Source organism: Sebastes umbrosus, chromosome 1 (assembly GCF_015220745.1).
Source record: "Sebastes umbrosus isolate fSebUmb1 chromosome 1, fSebUmb1.pri, whole genome shotgun sequence".
Taxonomy (NCBI): Eukaryota; Metazoa; Chordata; class Actinopteri; order Perciformes; family Sebastidae; genus Sebastes; species Sebastes umbrosus.
The window spans coordinates 17,732,476-17,749,966 of record NC_051269.1 but is presented as its reverse complement, the minus strand read 5'-3'; the positions used below and the strand labels follow the sequence as shown (position 1 = coordinate 17,749,966).

Genomic DNA, 17,491 nt, shown 5'->3' with positions numbered 1-17,491 from the left:
AACACCCAAACCGGACGTGGTAACGGCCTGTCAATCACAAGGTAGCCACGCCCTAAAGCATACCCTGCTTTATGGTCTATTTGACTCTAAATGGGACCATCATTTACTAAATGAACATCATGCTGTATTGAAGAAGACTTGAAACTAGAGATTGAGACCATAAACTCATGTTTACAATGTTTACTGAGGTAATAAATCAAGTGAGAAGTAGGCTCATTTTCTCATAGACTTCTGTACAATCAGACTTCTTTTTGCAACCAGAGGAGTCGCCCCCTGCTGGCTGTTAAAAAGAATGCAAGTTTAAGGCACTTCCTCATTGGCTTCACTTTTCAGACCCGGAGGTAGCCCACTGTTTTGAACCCTGACTTTAAACTCAACATGAATAAGAAGTTCTGATGAAGATCATGTTATGTGACCCAAAGCAACAGCTCAATGAACGCTGAGGTGAGGCTGTTTCTGTCCACTGCTGTTTTAGATGTCAAGAAGGAACTTTGAAGCTAAAGTACGGTTAAAAACATCCCAATGAAATAAGGGGAAATCTTTTTTATATGGGAATTTCCCTTTAATTCCATTTGATCATCACAACTGAACACAAATACTTGTTTGTGTTTTTATGTCAGTTTTAGAGGCACTACACTGGCTATAATTTATCCTCTGATTCACATTCAGAAGATATAATGAGTCCCATTTATAATGAGATTTCATTTTCAATTCTGTTCAATTTGATTATTATATATTATGAATAACTTGAAGAAGAGCCTTCAAATTAGTCTCAACAGTGTTTGTACATTTTTTAGAGACACATAAAACGTCACGCATATTATCCTGAACTCTGATTAACACAAACTTCAGTGCAGCATCCCAGTTCATCACTCTGGAGATGTATTGCTTTTTGTTTGGTGTGTCATCCAAAGCTAGAGCCCATAACACACTCTTCCTAGTATTGTTCTCATGCTGTACAGTATATGATGCCACCCACTGACCGAAAGTGGAAAAGCACCCTCTGATTCCATTTACACACCACACATTTACACACGAGGCTACTTAAAATGCCTTTATTTCCTATGATTACATTTTGACAACACACAGATTTGGTTCCCTTGAGTAATTCAGTTCTACATAGAGTGATATATGAGTACAAGTTTTGTGGTCTTTTTGTTCCCTTCTTTTTTTTTTTTTGCTGGAAAACATGGATTTTGTACGGAAATAAATCATGCAGTTCACACAAAAAGGCACAACTATTGACACACCTCTACAACAAGACAAAAACAAGAGTCAAGTAAGACGTTCAAGCATTTCCCTTGTCTATGTTGCTCGGAAAGTGAATGCCCAATGGAGACGGATGGTGATCCAGTCTTTGGATGTTCTGTATCATGGCTATGTTCAGGTAAAAGGACTAAAGAGGAACCACTACTGAAGCAGCAGGTTGGCAGTATTGCATTGCGAATGTTGTTCTGCACTGCTTGGGTCTCCTCTCTGCTCAAGATAAGCTTGTGAGACCCAGGAAGACGGGGATTTTGTTGCCTGCGTTGCAGAAAAAGTGACAGACTCGTATAGTCTATTAACAGAACACCAATAAACACACACAGGCTCTATTGGTCATATTGCAAATACACAAAAATAGGAGACAGAATCTGATGGCAGCTCATGTACACGTGGATGAGAGTGAGTAATGACCCCAGGAAAGGTTGACCTTACATATACAATGATGTAATGTGGCGCTCCTCCACAATAACTTAGATTTGACACCATATTTTGGAAGTGAATCTTCAGAATATTGAATATATATAAATATATATATAGAAAATGTATGTGGTGTGTATTTCTCTCACCCTCTCGAACATAGATAGATACCTACATTATACTCTAAAAGATGGACTGTCCTGAAGAATAGGATTATTCATCTTCGTGCACTGCATGTTGTAAATAAAGGTTTATCGAACAGTAAATGACAGTGACTCAAAAACACGGGATAAACAAATCCCCACATTAGAAATGTCATGGCAGACATCGATAGCCCAGAGCATGCACAAGTGACACGACACCAGCTCATCACATTGCAATCCATTAATCAAACTGTTTTTCATTCAGTGAAGTGACATTAGGAATGAAAAGATTATTGATTGCTTAATTACATGACTGGAGCTCCTTAAAGAGGACTGCATCAATAATATGCAGCAGTAATATTTCACAGAACTAATCCAGCAAAGAAATAGTAATAAAAAAGTACTGCATAATGACTTTGAAAACCAAGTTTGGTTTAATTTATATGCAAATTACGGACTCATTTCTTATGTTAAAAAGCATAATCAGACATATGGGAGCAGGTTTATTTGAATAGCAATAAGATGAGAAGGTACAGCTTAATGATGTACGGAAGGAAAAAGGTGCCACAAGTCGATTAAGTCGTCCACTGTATCTACATTTAATAAACTAAGACTGGCAGGAGTAAATGAAGGAAACACTTACGGTACACTGAGATAGAAAAAATCAAGGAGCCGGCAAATATTCTCCTTTTTTGAAATATATACAGTTTACTGGTCGGCGACCAACACATACTGCATAACAAGTGCAAGCAGTAATGAACAATAATTACATGACTTGTAGCCCAAGCATATCAGCACAGAGGACACATACAAACGATGACAGAAAACCAGACAATCATGCTTTTTTGGCAAACTGAATGGATTTTTTTTTTTTACATATGATACACATAGCAACCCTGGATTAATCGCAGGCGTTAAAGGAGCCCGTGAACCCTAACATGGATTATTCAGACATACATTCAGTCCCCATTCAACAAAAATACATACACTTTGCAGTCAGTGCATACTCTTTTTTTACACCGTTTTATTATCAAAAATGACACAGAACACAAACACACATACACAATATAATTATGGTTCCTCTTTAAAACATGCTACTATTTACATCATCTTGTGAATACATGCTGTAGCCTATTAACAGATCTGCGCGATGCATAATGTTAACAATAGGAAGAAGTAGTACGGTGCGTGGACCAATCGGTGTGCTGCTGTTCATCCTCCTGCAGAATTATTTTTACTTCTGGTGGCAATATGGCCTCGTATGGAAGCAAAGAAAGGCTGTAATAATTTGAATTTTATATGCAACTAAACATCGAATTCTGAAATTGAACCACGACTGAATATTTAATATTGAAGTTTAAATACCACTGAAATTATAGAATTGTATTACTTTTACTGTATTGTATTTTACTGTGAAAACCATTTTTTCTGAATTCACAAGGTTCGAATTTCCTTGTTTTCCAGAAGGTTAATTCAAGAAATATTTTTTTTTCTTTCCTTTTCACAAATTCAGAGAGAAAATTCAAGTGTGCCAAGTGTCTAGTCACTAATCAGAATTTGTCTTTGGAGGATTATACTACTGACAAAATGTAACATGACATGTTCTCAACCTTTTTTGTAAGTGTTCTTTTGGATTGATTTTAAACTGAATGTGTTTTTTCTTTTTTATTTAATTACCTAAAAGTAGATACTGTTACACTTCTTTTTTTCCACACAAGACACGGTTATTCTGGGCTCTTTTGTTCAGTAGGTTTGGTCAAAGTTTAATTGGTGCTATAACCATTTGGAGTGATAGAAGCTGGACATTTTAACAATATTCTAACTGGTGATTAAACTCTTGGTTATTGTGACAATAAATATACTAAAGATCGATCAGCATCACACCAATTTGTATTCCTATTTGTGTTTTTATTTTACTCTATAAATACTAACATGGGGTTTTATTCATATTTCTTTTATCAAATCGTAATTCAGGTTATACTTGGTAGTCCAAATTTTCAAGATATAATTTTTCATCATAAAGTTTGGCATTAAAATGAACTTGACTTGAATTTTAAGCTTGAATTCGAGCTACTTGAATACAGCTTCATGTGAATTAATCTTGCGAACTTCAACACACACGTGAATTGAATCATTCAGTCATTGAAGTTTCAAGGTGGGGAATTCAAACCACATGAATTCAGGTAAATGGTTCTCCAAGGAAAATATTTCAATGAGATAAATTCAGAGGTATTAAAATGTCAACATTAAGTATTTAGGAGTAATGAAACTTTACTATTAGGTGCTTATAAGATACAAATTCTTATGGCTTATTTTTGCCTCCATACCTCTGCACATCAGTCTAACACAGTATGTCTGTGATGGAGTTGTAACACCACCATGTTGCAGCACTTTGGCTCCAGGTTTACAAAGCTTGTGGCCGGCGATGATTGAGCGATCCAAACAACGTGAAATACTGCGAGGCATGATACATGCTAGATTCTGCAGCTCTATTTGGTTCAAGCTAAAATGGTCCAAGATATGTTTATTGTATTATTATGTTTTGATGTAACTCTTGCCCTTTTGAGACTTTTGCAAACCTGCATTTTTGCTCTTGAATTCACGCTCTCTATCTCACATTTCAAATTCAGTTCTTTATAAAAACATCTCGTCTTTGACAGAAATTCTTGTATTGTTTCACCAGAAACTAAAGTATTGAAGTGTACTGCAGTATGTTTGGTAAACCACAACATTCGTTAAATAAAAAACATATATTCCGTTTAATGGATATCGAAACAAAAATGGGTTGGATGGCACCATTTTTAGGAAGCAAGAGCACAATTTAAAGAAGCATAATTTCATTGGTAAGCCTTCTCGTATCCTTACTTCATCCACAGATAAGTAAGGTTTTACATCCAAGTGGTCAACACAGCTCAAGACAGATTCCAGATGGCACATTCACAGTGTCCCTGACTACTTTTGAACAACTTTCAAAAGTTTCTCTTCGAAATAAAACAATGAAGCTTACTGTATTTCTCAAAGTGTCATATCAGGAAAGGCACCCTTGTATTCCTGTCCTACGTTAGATCTGTCTGAAGACACAGAAATGCATAGACGTGCCTTCATGGCAACAAAAAACAAGCAACTTATATCAACGGCTCCATACTGTATTCTACTGTACTGTACTGATAAAATGAAGACAATCATTTATGCAGATTTATCTTGAAAATATATTGCAACATGGATCGCTGCATTCAGTAACCTTGACCTCATTCATTCTCAATTAAATATTTTTGCATTAATAGACTTAAAACAGACTCTATGCAGGAAATAACCCAATACTACGGTACTTTCTATTGCAAGTTATAGCACACTTATTAGCAAGATACAATGCTGGGCGTGGTGTATGCAGAGCAATGGGGAGGTAAGTAAAGCATGCTCTATAAACTAAACTAAAGCTTTATTTCCAGCATTGTCTTCACCAAGACTTTCGTTCAGTGTCAGCACCCTAAGAATCAGTTTCTTCAAAATGAAAGAAAGACCAAACAGTCGATCATTCATGAACCAGTCACCCGATAACTCAACGCCACTCTTCTCAGCATACACTAATGTGTGAAATGTGATGCTTAAAAAGAGTTTTTTTTTCTCGACTTAACTGTGAATGAGCGGATATTCTAAGATGTCTCTTTTTTGCTGAGCAGGTTTCATGACGAGTAGTCATGTTGTTAAGTCGTGGGTTTCATGCAAAGTAGGGGTGGGGGTTGGATTTCTGAGTTAGTGCATTAGCTGGTTTGTGGAGCACGTTACTTCTTTGCATTCAAGGATGCCAGCTGACCATCGATATCCTCCTCTGGCTGCAATGGATGCCACTGGGCGATGGGGCGGCGCGGGTTAGTAAGCATGTCGGACCAGTGCTTCAGACCGAGGCCGGACGCCTTACTGCCCACGAAGATCTTTCCGATGGCGTCATTCTTACCGATCTTGTCATAATCAAACACTGTGACCGCCACCAAGATTTTCTAAGAAGGAAACAAGAGAGAATGTGTAATTCCTTATAAATATTTAAGGGATAGTTTGGGTGTTGGAAGTGGGGTTGTATGAGGTACTTATCCATAGTCAGTGTATTACCTACAATAGATGACGGTCGGCATGCCCCCAGTTTGGAGAAACACACAGGAGTTACCGCAAGGAAGGAAAGTAGTGTGCTAATGTCGACGGGGCTTTGCTGCAAAACTTATTTTAGCCACCTAAAAGAAAGGCCCACCTAAAAAAATCAATATCAGTTTAAGTGTATGCTGTATTTAGAATATTTCCACTACTTTACCTTGGGGAATTAAAGCGGTTGTATCCGGCTATGCTCTTGCAAAAGCAACCAGACTCCATTCAAAAAACCTGTAATTTTACCTCGCAGAACATGTGAGTTGCTGGCCTACTGCTACCTCGATCGGTTAGTTTGTTTGTGTTATTTTGTGACTTTGGTGAATTCGAACTAACCAAAGTCACACAATAACACTAACAAACTAACCAATTGAGGCAGCAGTAGACCAGCAACTCACATGTTCTGTGAGGTAAAATTACAGTTTTTTTTAATGGAGTCTGGTTGCTTTAGCAAGAGCATAGATAACGACTGTATAGCCGTTTGACCGCGAGGTAAAGTGGTGAAAATATTCTAAATAAAGCGTAAACTTACATTTTGCTGCCGGCCCCGTCCACAGCACTACATTACTTTGGTTCTGTGCGGTAACTCCTGTCTGTTTCTCCAAACTGGGTGCGTACTGACCATCATCTACTGTAGGTAATACACTGACTATGGATGAGTACCTCATACACACTAACTTCAAAACACCCAAACTATCCCTTTAAGTCCTCAAAATATGTGTGTAAATTAGTTTTAAAGTGAAGAAAAAACACTTTGCTTAACTCACAGCTATGTATAATTAACATACTGATACAGAATAAATATTTTGGTTTGACTTGCACTGTACCTGCATCTGTTCCAGAGGGATTTCAAAGCTGAAGGATTCATTATAGTAAGGGTTCAGGGTGTTCTTCTTCACTGTAGTCTTCTTCTTCTTCAAACGCTTACCCCCCTGCAGCAGCTGGATCTTCACATAAGGATCTGCAAAGGGCATCAATATGATCAGCAATAGAGACCATCAAGGCAAGTTATTGTAATGTAGTAGTTCCTGTTGTTTCTGCAATATTTACTTCCCTTTTGTCACTTCTGTTATGCATTTCCATTTCCATCATTTTGATTTCCTGATTTCTTTCTGTATTGATTTATCCTCAGTTTTTGTAAAATATGTATTTGGGCCTGCTGAATTACGATTGTGGACTGCATTTCCCAAGTGCACTTGCATTACAAAGCATAGACCTGCTCTATTCGAAGTCTTTATCATTTAATACTTGCATTGAGCCTAAGTGTGCAGGGCCTTCCTCTCTCCATATTTGAGGTTTTAGGCTTTCTTGCACATTAGGATTGTGTAATACATGCAGTGATCTTCTAAAATGTTTATTGTGATATCATGTGTTCAAAACCAGTCATAGACAAACACAAATTGAAACGGTCTCCCATAGCACTAATAAAAGCGTAGTAATCTAGATTCTGTTTACAACATTGTAAAGTTTCTCTACCAGATAATCCGCAGGCGTCCATCTTCTTCAGGTTCTTTGCCTCCAGGATGCAGACGGTGAGTTTCCCGGCGGTGGGGACGTAACGGAGGGAGATGCAGATGTCTCCCAGTTTCTCAGGCTGAGCGGTCAGCGCAGAGAGAAGAGACAGAAATGACAAATGCTCATCAGCCAACAACAGCAAACTGCTTGCTCTAGATGATGGTCTAAAGCAGAGGTTTTCAAAGTGGGAGGCAGGCCTAGCCAAAAAATATTACATTAGTTATTATATTATTTAACAAAAGAAGATCACATAATGTGTGTGATTTGGTTAAAGAGACAGTTTTGGGAAATTTTATTGTTTGTCCCACTTCCAGAGTCAGAAACTAATAAATGCTTTAGGACACACCTTTTTTATTTATTTGGTGTAGTCTGAAGTTATGTCAAACAGCCTTGTTAGACTATCTTGGCTCAATTGTTGAGTGCCTAGTAAAATAACATAATCATGATCTCATAGGCATCTGGGAACTGAGCGAAACTAAGCAAGTAAAGGTTTTCCCAAGCTTTGTCTGAGGGGAGGCTCACAGTCTCAGACTTTGATAGCCCCCGGTCTAAACAAAAAATGCTGTCAGCTACTGTCTGCTGTATGTCTTGCACTTTTTCTTTTACGCTGATATTAAAGGTTTCTTTGTCGTCGTGGTAACAAACAGTTGTGTTTGGATTGAGAATAGTAAGGATTTTGAACCATCCATTGAGGTATTTTTTGCTTTGAAGCGTTAATTACTGTATAGAAAATGTCACATATCTCAGCCTCAGAAAGTCACGAATGTTACATTAATTAAGACAAAGTCCCTGAAAAATGATTGTACTCCTGGATATCAATCAATCATTTCAGTCTTCTTTAAAAGCATAATTTCAAAAGTTTGATTGTCAACAGCACCTCCTCTTGATCGGCGCTCTCCAGATCCTTCCACTCCTCGATCGGCCGTCCGAGGTCGATGGTGTTCATGGCAATCTTCACCTCTCCGATGACGTCATGTTTGGAAAATCGGTCGTAGTCGTAAACAGACATCAGCAGAGTCTTCCCACCGAGTTCCTCGTAGACCACCTGGTCGACAGACACAGTGCTATGTTGATTTATACCTCGATATGTTTTAGTGTGTTTGTCCATTGGTGATTTTATGACTATGAAAGATCTTAAGAAGAAATAAGTTTCATAAAGTGTACTCTAAATGTTTATTTAATATGTTCAGGAGGAATTTCAAAAATTCACCACGTTTTCACATGAATTTTTTCTGACTAGTTCAGTTTTCTTAAAAATGCAACAATAGGTAATCCGTGTTGACTGGAATAGTTTAGCTATATTATTAATACACGTTCATGGTGTTTTTTTAGCTACTACGGAAACCTTGGAGACCAAGAAATAGACGAAACAAAGTTGAAATTAAATGCAATGTATGAGAGAAAATATACCCTGTATGTAAGGACAAATATCATCCAATAACATACATTGAATTGAATTACATGATATTTTCTCTGATTAAAAAATGCAAGAAAAATATTAAAGAAGATGCTTTGGCTGAATGTAACTGTCTTAAATGAATATGAAGATAATTATATATGCTCCTTTTAAGTTCAAAAAGTAAGAAGTAACTTGGATAAACATTCACACTAAATGTGGCGATGAACATCTCCTCAGATCTGTCTGGGAAATAAGATGTTTTGGGGTTTTTTGTTGCTGCAAATTTGCAGTCAGGCAGAGCTTCCAGCGAGGCTCAGAGACAGTTGTAAAGTCTCTGCGGGCTTTATTAGCCAAGACAGGAAAAGAGCAGCATGTACAGTACTGTAGGCTGCACTGATCAGTGAGAACACACATCCTGAGAAACACACTGTAAGGCACTGGTCCCCAACATCTTTCCTTAAAGGGGAACTACGCCCATTTTCAAAATGCACACAAAAAATATTAATAAACATGAACAAAACTCAAACTTATGATGTCATCAAGTATAAAGTGTGGAGCTGCTCCATAGACAATGAATGGGGAGAGATGTTATAGATGACACTGAGAGCACCCAGGGGAATCTCAATATATGGGGACATTTTCTCTTTCATAACTGACAACACTATAAAAAATAAAGCTCATTTGGGTATAAAAAAGAAAACAAACATTATGTGAGTCCACAAAATCAGTCTCCCATTCATTATCTATGGAGCAGCTCCAGACTTGATACCCTATGACATCACAAGTTTGAGACTTACATATTCACAAAAATTGATTGAACTTTCCTCGGCCATGGAAATAACATATTGGAACTCTTAATTTAGGTGGTGTTCCCCTTTAAGGGACCCCTTTTCTATCATTGAGTAAACTGACGACCCCTTACTAAGTGACATTTTATGGATACTTCATATTATATTCAATGCATAACAATAACAGTACAGAACAACTGATAAGCTGATCCTGAGTAACTGCTGGAAGAGTATTTTCTGTGAATGTTGCATCAGAGATGAGTTTTTCTGTTATTTTTAGGGAACTTTTAATGCAATTCTCTGTCTGTATTATTATTTTTTTGTATTTTTAACAATCATATATACTTAATAGTCTTCTTTTTTGACAAATTAAGTGTTTTCTTCTCCCTCCCTGACACTTGGCCATTGTTCTATTAGCTCTGGTTGTTTTAACTGCGTACTTTCAGGCCAACACATTCTCACTCCCAACTCGTCAAATACCACCGCTTGGTCAGTGCCCATCGGCATACCCTGAAGCCGACGTATGGGGTGCCCCTCTTGCGTTACTTTTGGACGGACCAGGGACGGCGTGTCAATATACTCTCGTTATATGTCTTTTCAAAATAAACTTCTGTTTTCACAGGAAGTTAGGTTTAGGCAATACAACCACTTATAGGGTTAGGAAACGGTCGTAGTTGACGTTAACTTCACTGACTAGCGACTCATGTTACTCACGGGACTGACGATACTAGCTAGTCATGTGACGTCAACGACTGACGTGACAAAATAAGTCAACGTTTTACTTTTAGTTTCACATGGGACACAAACATCGGTCTCCTGGTTGAAAGTCTTGTGTTTGTTTGACACATCCACCTCTCACGCTATAAGTACTACGTCACTTGCTCCGACCGTCGAATAACACCGCGGGTGGGTTTACATGAGTTACATTAGAGTTAGGTGAAAGCCCGGTTCGGCACATACTGTCACTAAAGGGTGCCTTTGTGCGTCGGATTCCGATACAAAGTGGCATTGACCAATCGGCGGTATTTGACGAGTTGGGAGTGAGACCGAGTTGCCCAGGCTGGGAACCACTGCTATAAGGGAAACGCTGGCAGAGTGTCAGGAGAATTATTTGTGCAGCTCATTTTATATAAAATGCCAAACTTCCTCACTATTGTCCATAAACGTTCTCTCTTTCTGTTTGCAGCTGCATAGATTCATATTACAGCAGTACAGACTGGAAAGCAGGACGGACGCCTCCTCCGCACCAGCTTCTCCAACAGAAGACATATTTTATCACCGAGACTTACCTTGAATATAAATGTCTCATTGAAGACGGGGTTGAGTGTTTTCTTGTGGACTTTGGTGTCATACTTCTTCTTCTTTTCAGGTAGGAGCTGGACTTTAACGTAAGGATCGGAGGTTCCACCTGAGTCCATGGATATGAGGTCCGCAGCTTGAAGGATGCCAACTGTGAGCTGTGTGCAGGATGCAAAGGACAGGAAACAGAACTTTTTATCAGGCAAAAATTCATAGTTTGTCAGAGTTTTTCATTTGTGTCAAGGTCGCTGCTGCAGAGATTGCTTATAAATATCATCTGACAACTTAACCCATGCAATCAATCTCGACAAACTTCTTGCCCGACTGGAGACGTTAGAAATGTCATAGGGTTTTCTTCAATGTCACAAAACTGTCACACTGTGATTTTTCTGTACAACAAAATTACATAAGGGAAAAAACAGAACAGATGCATTTAAAGTACACATTATATTCTAGTCTCTGCTCTGTTTAATGTTTCCTACTTCCCTAATTTAAGGAATTACCTCTTTGATTCATTGCCCAGAGTCTCATTAGTTCATCATTTACTACCACTGTGTCCACATGCTCCTGAAAGCGTTACAGTAATAATGATAAAGTTACTGAATATTTGACAAAAGTGTTGCCTTAGCCAGAATTATTGCAAAACTATTTAATGCTTATCTAGTTTTTCAAAGTCGATCAATATGTTGCTCTGCTGTGGTTTTACAAGGAAGCTGTCTAGAAATGTTCAAGGTTCAGACCTTAAAGGAGTAGTTTTGACATTTTGGGAAATGTGCTTTTTCACTTTCTCACCGAGAGTTAGATGACAAGATCATTACCACTCATATCTGTCCGTTCAATATGTTAGCCAGTTAACTTAGAATAACGATAGGGGGAAACAGCCAGCCTGTTTCCGTCTGAGGGTAACAAAATCTGACTACCTGTAAAGCTCACTTATTAATACATATACAGTAAATGGATTTTGTTATCCTTGTACAGTGCTAGGCTAACTGTTTCCCCCTGCTTCCAGTCTTTATGCTCCTTTATATTCAGGCATGATAGTGGTATCAATCTTTTTTCTGTCAGCAAGAAATATGATCAACGTATTTCCAAAATGTGGAACTATTCCTTAAAATACTGGACAATTTCTTATAGATAGGATATCAAAATGTGTAACACTCAATCACATCTAAAACTGTTCACAATGCTTCAAAAAGACTATTATTTCTTAGCTTGACAATGTGTGTAATGTATCTACAAGTGAAAACCCCGGACCTTTCCAGCTTCAAAGTCATAATCTATAGAATATTGCAGCTTCCCCAGCTTCTCCTCTTCTTTCTCTTCCTCCTCTTTCTCCTCCTCAGTGAGTCCGGTCTCTCCCTCGTCGTCCTCGTCGTCGTCCTGGTGTATCTGTGGCGCGAAGGTAACACAAGACACAACAGGGCGTTAAAGGTCAGGGTGATCGGGGATCGGACTAACAGGGCTCCCTATGACAGCCAGCATGCCACAGACAACTGGAGCTCCAGGAGTTTTTTTTACGTGGGAGATACATGTTTTCGGTTACTGCTTACCTGCACAGCAACCGGTGATAATAACCATCATTTACAAGGTGAGAAATCTCTATTGCTAACACATAAATACATGTTTGTACTCCTGCACACCTTGTCCTCTCAGTGTTTTTTGGATCATTTGGGCAATTCCTTCAACATGCTTGTGCAGTACAGTGACAGCCAGAGTCAGAAGAGGCTTTGCATGCTAGTTCCACTAAGAGGGGTGCAACAGCTTTCCAATGAAATTGGATATTAGAATAGCTCTCTTTTCACTGAATGTTTGTATAAAGACCCCTAAGGAACTAGCTCACAACAGCGAGTGCAATGCATACTAAAATGATAAAAGGCAAATAAGACATAATATTCAGTGCAAGGAGCTGGCTTTCAAATAACCTACTGCTTTCACAACTATCATATTTCAAGATAAAAATCCAGCGGCTCACCATTATTACAATAAATGTTTCAGGATTGAAGGGCACAGCCAGCTATTTGAATAATGTATAGACTTATTGCTGCAGTGTTATTATTGGAGTTAAATTAAAGCCTCATTGCCAAGGCGACCTTGACTTTTAAAAGATTTTTTTTTTTTTTCAGGTCATTCAGTGTCTCCACATCCTACCTCCTCCTCGAACGTTACGATGACAAAGGACAGATTTGCTTTGAGTATTTGGCTCTTCATGCAGTTTTATCATCACCGTTTCCATGTCTCCCAAACAACCAACCATGCCCTTTACCACATGCACAGATTAATAGTGTCTTGCATATCATCTCTTAGTCCAATACTTTCCATATTGGCGTGAGTTACAGTTACATTGTCCCAGGGAACAATGCGTTAGATGGTTAGACTCTCCTCTCTTGGGGTTTATGGAGCACATCATAGCTTTCCATTGTTACATTCTCAAGCTGTCATAACAAAAAAAATTAAAAAGGAGTTGCAAAGGAAGCTACGACTTTTCATTCCATGAAACCCCCCTCCGCCCCGGGGGGCCAGAGAGCGTCAACGTGAGCTATCCACCTACCGTAGAGCGGGAGTCCACCACAGTCAAGAAACACGAGGCACACACAAGACAGACACAAAGCGGGGGGAAAAAAAGGAGGAGAGCAGAGAGAGGAAGAGATTCAACTCACAAGACACCAAACACACTACAAAAAAGAGAGGCAGTCAACACCACCACCACCACAATTATGGTGAGAAATGACACTCTTGTTTTCGGTTAGGAGACGATAAATTCACATCGTGGACACATGTGATTGATAGCTTTAATTAACTGTCACTGGAGCTCAGGGCAATCTATGGTGATGTTAGTTGATTAATTCTCAAATTAATCACTGGCTTTTCCAACATTTATCCTCTGATTTACTCTACTTTGCTTCCGAGATCTCCCAATATTCCTGCAGGTCACATGCCTTCATCCATCATCTTTAATTATAAAAAATGCAGCTTTTTGTACTTTGCGACTTGCCAGAAGAAACTTTGCCATTCATGATGCTCATTATTCTTTGCCACCCCCGTTACAAAGTGTGTCATTTCTCACCACGGGGGCCACAATGGAATACGTCACACATTTACCACAACAACAACATCTAATAAATGGAGGGGAAGAGAGCTCTCCTTGTGTCCTCTACAGCCTGGGCTACAAAAGCTGCTGGTAAAAGATCAAATTTGGTTAGCTAGAGACATGTTTAAATGAATCAAAACGCAGCAATAAATGGCATGAATAACAATAAAAACTTGAATGATAAATTGTTGTAGAAGAGAAGATGCAAAACATCACCCAGAACATCCCGTTACCCTGACTTTTTCAGCATGTAGGAAGCACACGGCGTCATACCTCGCCCTGCATGTTCTTCATGTTGAAGCCATCCTTGCCCTTCTTCCCTTTCTTGTTCTTCTTCTTCTTGCAGCAGCATTTTTTGATTATGCAGAGGCAGCAGGTGAGGATGAGCAACGCGGCCACCACGGCGATGGCGATCAGAGCCCATGGAGGCACTGTCAGTTTCAAAGACAACAGAGCGATAATTGAGATTAACGTGTAACTTTTTGTCAAATTAAGAGCATTTTGAATCTCAGCACTGCAGCATCACTACTTACATGGGATTTTATCAATTTCATTCAAGAATTTGCTCTTGATCTCCTCAAACATGTCGTTCTTGCTGATCTCGGTGTTGTTGGAGCCAGAGGTGTCCGGCACCGAGGTGGTAACGGCGGCACTGAACGCCGGGGTGGGAGCCATGGTCGCGGTGGTGGCACCGGTGGGCTCGGCGGCCGCCACGGCCTGTGGCCTTCTGAACAAGTTGAACTTCATTGTCAAAGACTAGGTGCAGCGTCCCTGAGACACACACAGATCAGACAGAAAGGGAAGATAAGATACGCCAAAAATCTCTAGTGTCTTGACCTCAGCGGTGAGATATGGAACAAAGTGAATTAATTTGGATTAAAAGACTTTCAGGATATACTTTCTCCTCAGGCTTATTGTTACAGAAGTTTATTATCTAACAATTTGGACAATTCATTCATTGTTTAATATATTTTAATTACAAAATATGCTTTCTCTCCAAGAGTTAGATGCAAAATTTGATACATGTTCTCATGTGATTAGCTTAGCTTAGCATAAAGAGTGGAAATAGGGTGGTTCTCCGAAAAAATAGGCCCAACAGCATCTCTAAAGCTCACTATTTAACACACTGTATATTTTTTGTTTCATAATTACATGAACTGAAATGTGCAAAAGACAATTCAGGGTTTTAGTGGGAGTTACGTGCTATATCTATTTCTCGATGAACAGCAGTTTATCCATCTGTGTAGCGTCTCAATAGGCCCTGGTTGCCTGGCAACCTCATCGTGCCTACAAGACTCCAGAAAGACACAGTGTTGAGCTGTTAAGGTGCGTTCAGACAAAATTCAGGGCGAATTTTAGAGGTGGCATGATTGCATACATATTTTTTTGCATCGAGCTTCTGACTGGGAGATACAAGTGGATCTCAAGAAGATGCTCGTCTTTCCAGAAGAGGTGACGGTAACCTCACTCCGACCGGACATGATTCTTTTATCAAGGAGCACAAAAACCATCTTGGTAGCCGAACTCACAGTGCCCTGGGAGGACAGGCTACCCATTTCTTACCAACTGAAAAAGGCCAAGTACCAGGATTTGACTGATGAGGCCCTAGTCAAAGGTTGGTATGCAGCCTTATTCCCCATCGAAGTTGGCTGCCGCGGTTTCCCAGCAACATCAGTGCGCTACTTCTTACAGAAGATTGGTTTAGAACCCAAACAACTGAAGAAAGCCACTGGAGAAATAGCCACGGTAGCCGAGAGTAGCTCAAGGTGCCACCAATGAATGTTAGAGGAGGACGTGCAACACCATGTCCTAAGTTGCTCCTGCAGTTTCTGCTTGTAGCAAAGCATCTCTGATGTTTATTTCACCTTAACATAGACGTGTGTGAGTGTGATTTGATATGGGAAACTGAAGCGAAGATGCATCCGCCTGAGTTGAAAATGTTTTGACAAACAGGTAACCCCAGAGCTTTATGCATCTATTTCATATGCAAACAGAGATTAAAGGAAAAAGGAGAGTCTGGAGGGAAATAACAGGAAGAACTGGAGTCAGTGTCCCACAAACACACAGCCTGTTATTGCGTCCGTTACTAGCTAGCTTAGCCCACAGCTCATGTCTGGATGGTTGACACATTGGCTGTTTGGGACAAATCAACACAGACTGCACAAAAAGTCCAGTGGTCAAATACAGGTAAAATTTGTTTAGTTTACGGTCTGAACACACCCTTGGAGAGAAGCAAGCCAACTATTTCCCCAACACATTCTCACTCCCATCTCGTCACATATGAACGCTTGGTCCGGACCCCTTGGCGTCACCTTTTAACGCACTGGGTACTCCTTTAGCGACGGTTACACGGTTAACGAGGATTCAAACAAAACTATTGATTGGGTTCAGGAAAAGATTGTGGACCTTTGTTTTTAAGTTCGGTACGTAAGTTAAGTAGTCTACGTTACATACTTGATGTCAGTTAAAGGTGCTAAATGCAAGATTGGGAGCATTTCTATTGCCTCCGCATGGCTCTAAACATGGTGTTGCATGAGCCAGCATCATAACCACCGTATGAGAGCAGTGCAGAGTGGCACCCATGAGCTAGCCAGTGGGGCATGCTCATATCCACCAACATGCACTAAAAGGCACGCACTGCAACAAAGCACAGAGAAGCTCGGATTACAACACACACAGAAGGAGAGTAACTTCATTCTCTGCTCAGGTAGACATTACTCCTCTATATCTTTACATAGACAATAGTTGTTTGCTGCTATATTAATGCTCTAGACATGGTATAGAAAACCTTTAAGTAGGCTACGTTACGTAAGTTAACTTACGTACATAACCTAAAATAACTCAATGTTGACTTTTAGTTTCACACAGTACATGAACAGTGGTCTACTGGGTGAAAGTCCTGTGTTTGTTTGACCTGTCCGTCCACCTCAACCTCCTCCCTATGCGGATTTTGTCACTCTTTATTCTATGTCACCTGACTTCCTCCTTTACTCCCGTCATACTATAATTATTACGGCCACTAGAAGCAGCCCTGCATGTGAAAACTGACGCTATAGGGTACGTGGAGCGTCATAGTTTGATGTGTAGGTCCACTGACCAAGCTGCCGTATTTGACAGGTTGGGAGTGAGAACGCGCTGATTTCCCCGTCTATAGTTTTTATGCTAGGCTAAGCTGATTGTAACCTGGCTCCAATTTCGTACTTAAAGCACACACATGAGAGTGATGTGAACGAAAGCAAATAACATATTTCCCAAAATGTTATTGAATTATTTCTCCAAGCAAATATGTCTAATCGAACAAAAAAAACGTTTTGTTGCAGCCCTACTTAAAAGCTTTTACTGTTTGTTCGTGATATGTCGTTGCTCCTTTAATAAGTGACTAATGGATAATGATAATCCCAGTTGTTTGAGAGATGATGAGATCAGGAGCTGCTATGAA

At 39.5% G+C, this 17,491-nt stretch overlaps 1 protein-coding gene across 3 annotated transcripts in view; it reads right to left on the bottom strand.

Annotated features, from left to right (window-relative positions):
* Window positions 1-3,487: 3,487 nt before the first annotated feature.
* Window positions 3,488-17,491, bottom strand: part of LOC119490369 (synaptotagmin-2) — a 35,869-nt gene continuing 21,865 nt past the window's right edge. For 2 of the 3 annotated variants that reach the window (XM_037773753.1, XM_037773744.1), the window contains 8 exons: window positions 14,586-14,823; window positions 14,326-14,483; window positions 12,219-12,353; window positions 10,955-11,122; window positions 8,356-8,523; window positions 7,440-7,557; window positions 6,791-6,924; window positions 3,488-5,824 (listed from right to left, as the gene is read on the bottom strand). In XM_037773753.1, coding sequence (XP_037629681.1) covers window positions 5,609-5,824; window positions 6,791-6,924; window positions 7,440-7,557; window positions 8,356-8,523; window positions 10,955-11,122; window positions 12,219-12,353; window positions 14,326-14,483; window positions 14,586-14,799 — 1,311 coding nt within the window. In that variant the 5' untranslated portion in view covers window positions 14,800-14,823 and the 3' untranslated portion in view covers window positions 3,488-5,608. The remainder of the gene's footprint in view (window positions 5,825-6,790; window positions 6,925-7,439; window positions 7,558-8,355; window positions 8,524-10,954; window positions 11,123-12,218; window positions 12,354-14,325; window positions 14,484-14,585; window positions 14,824-17,491) is intronic. The other variant, XM_037773760.1, reaches the window with a different exon arrangement.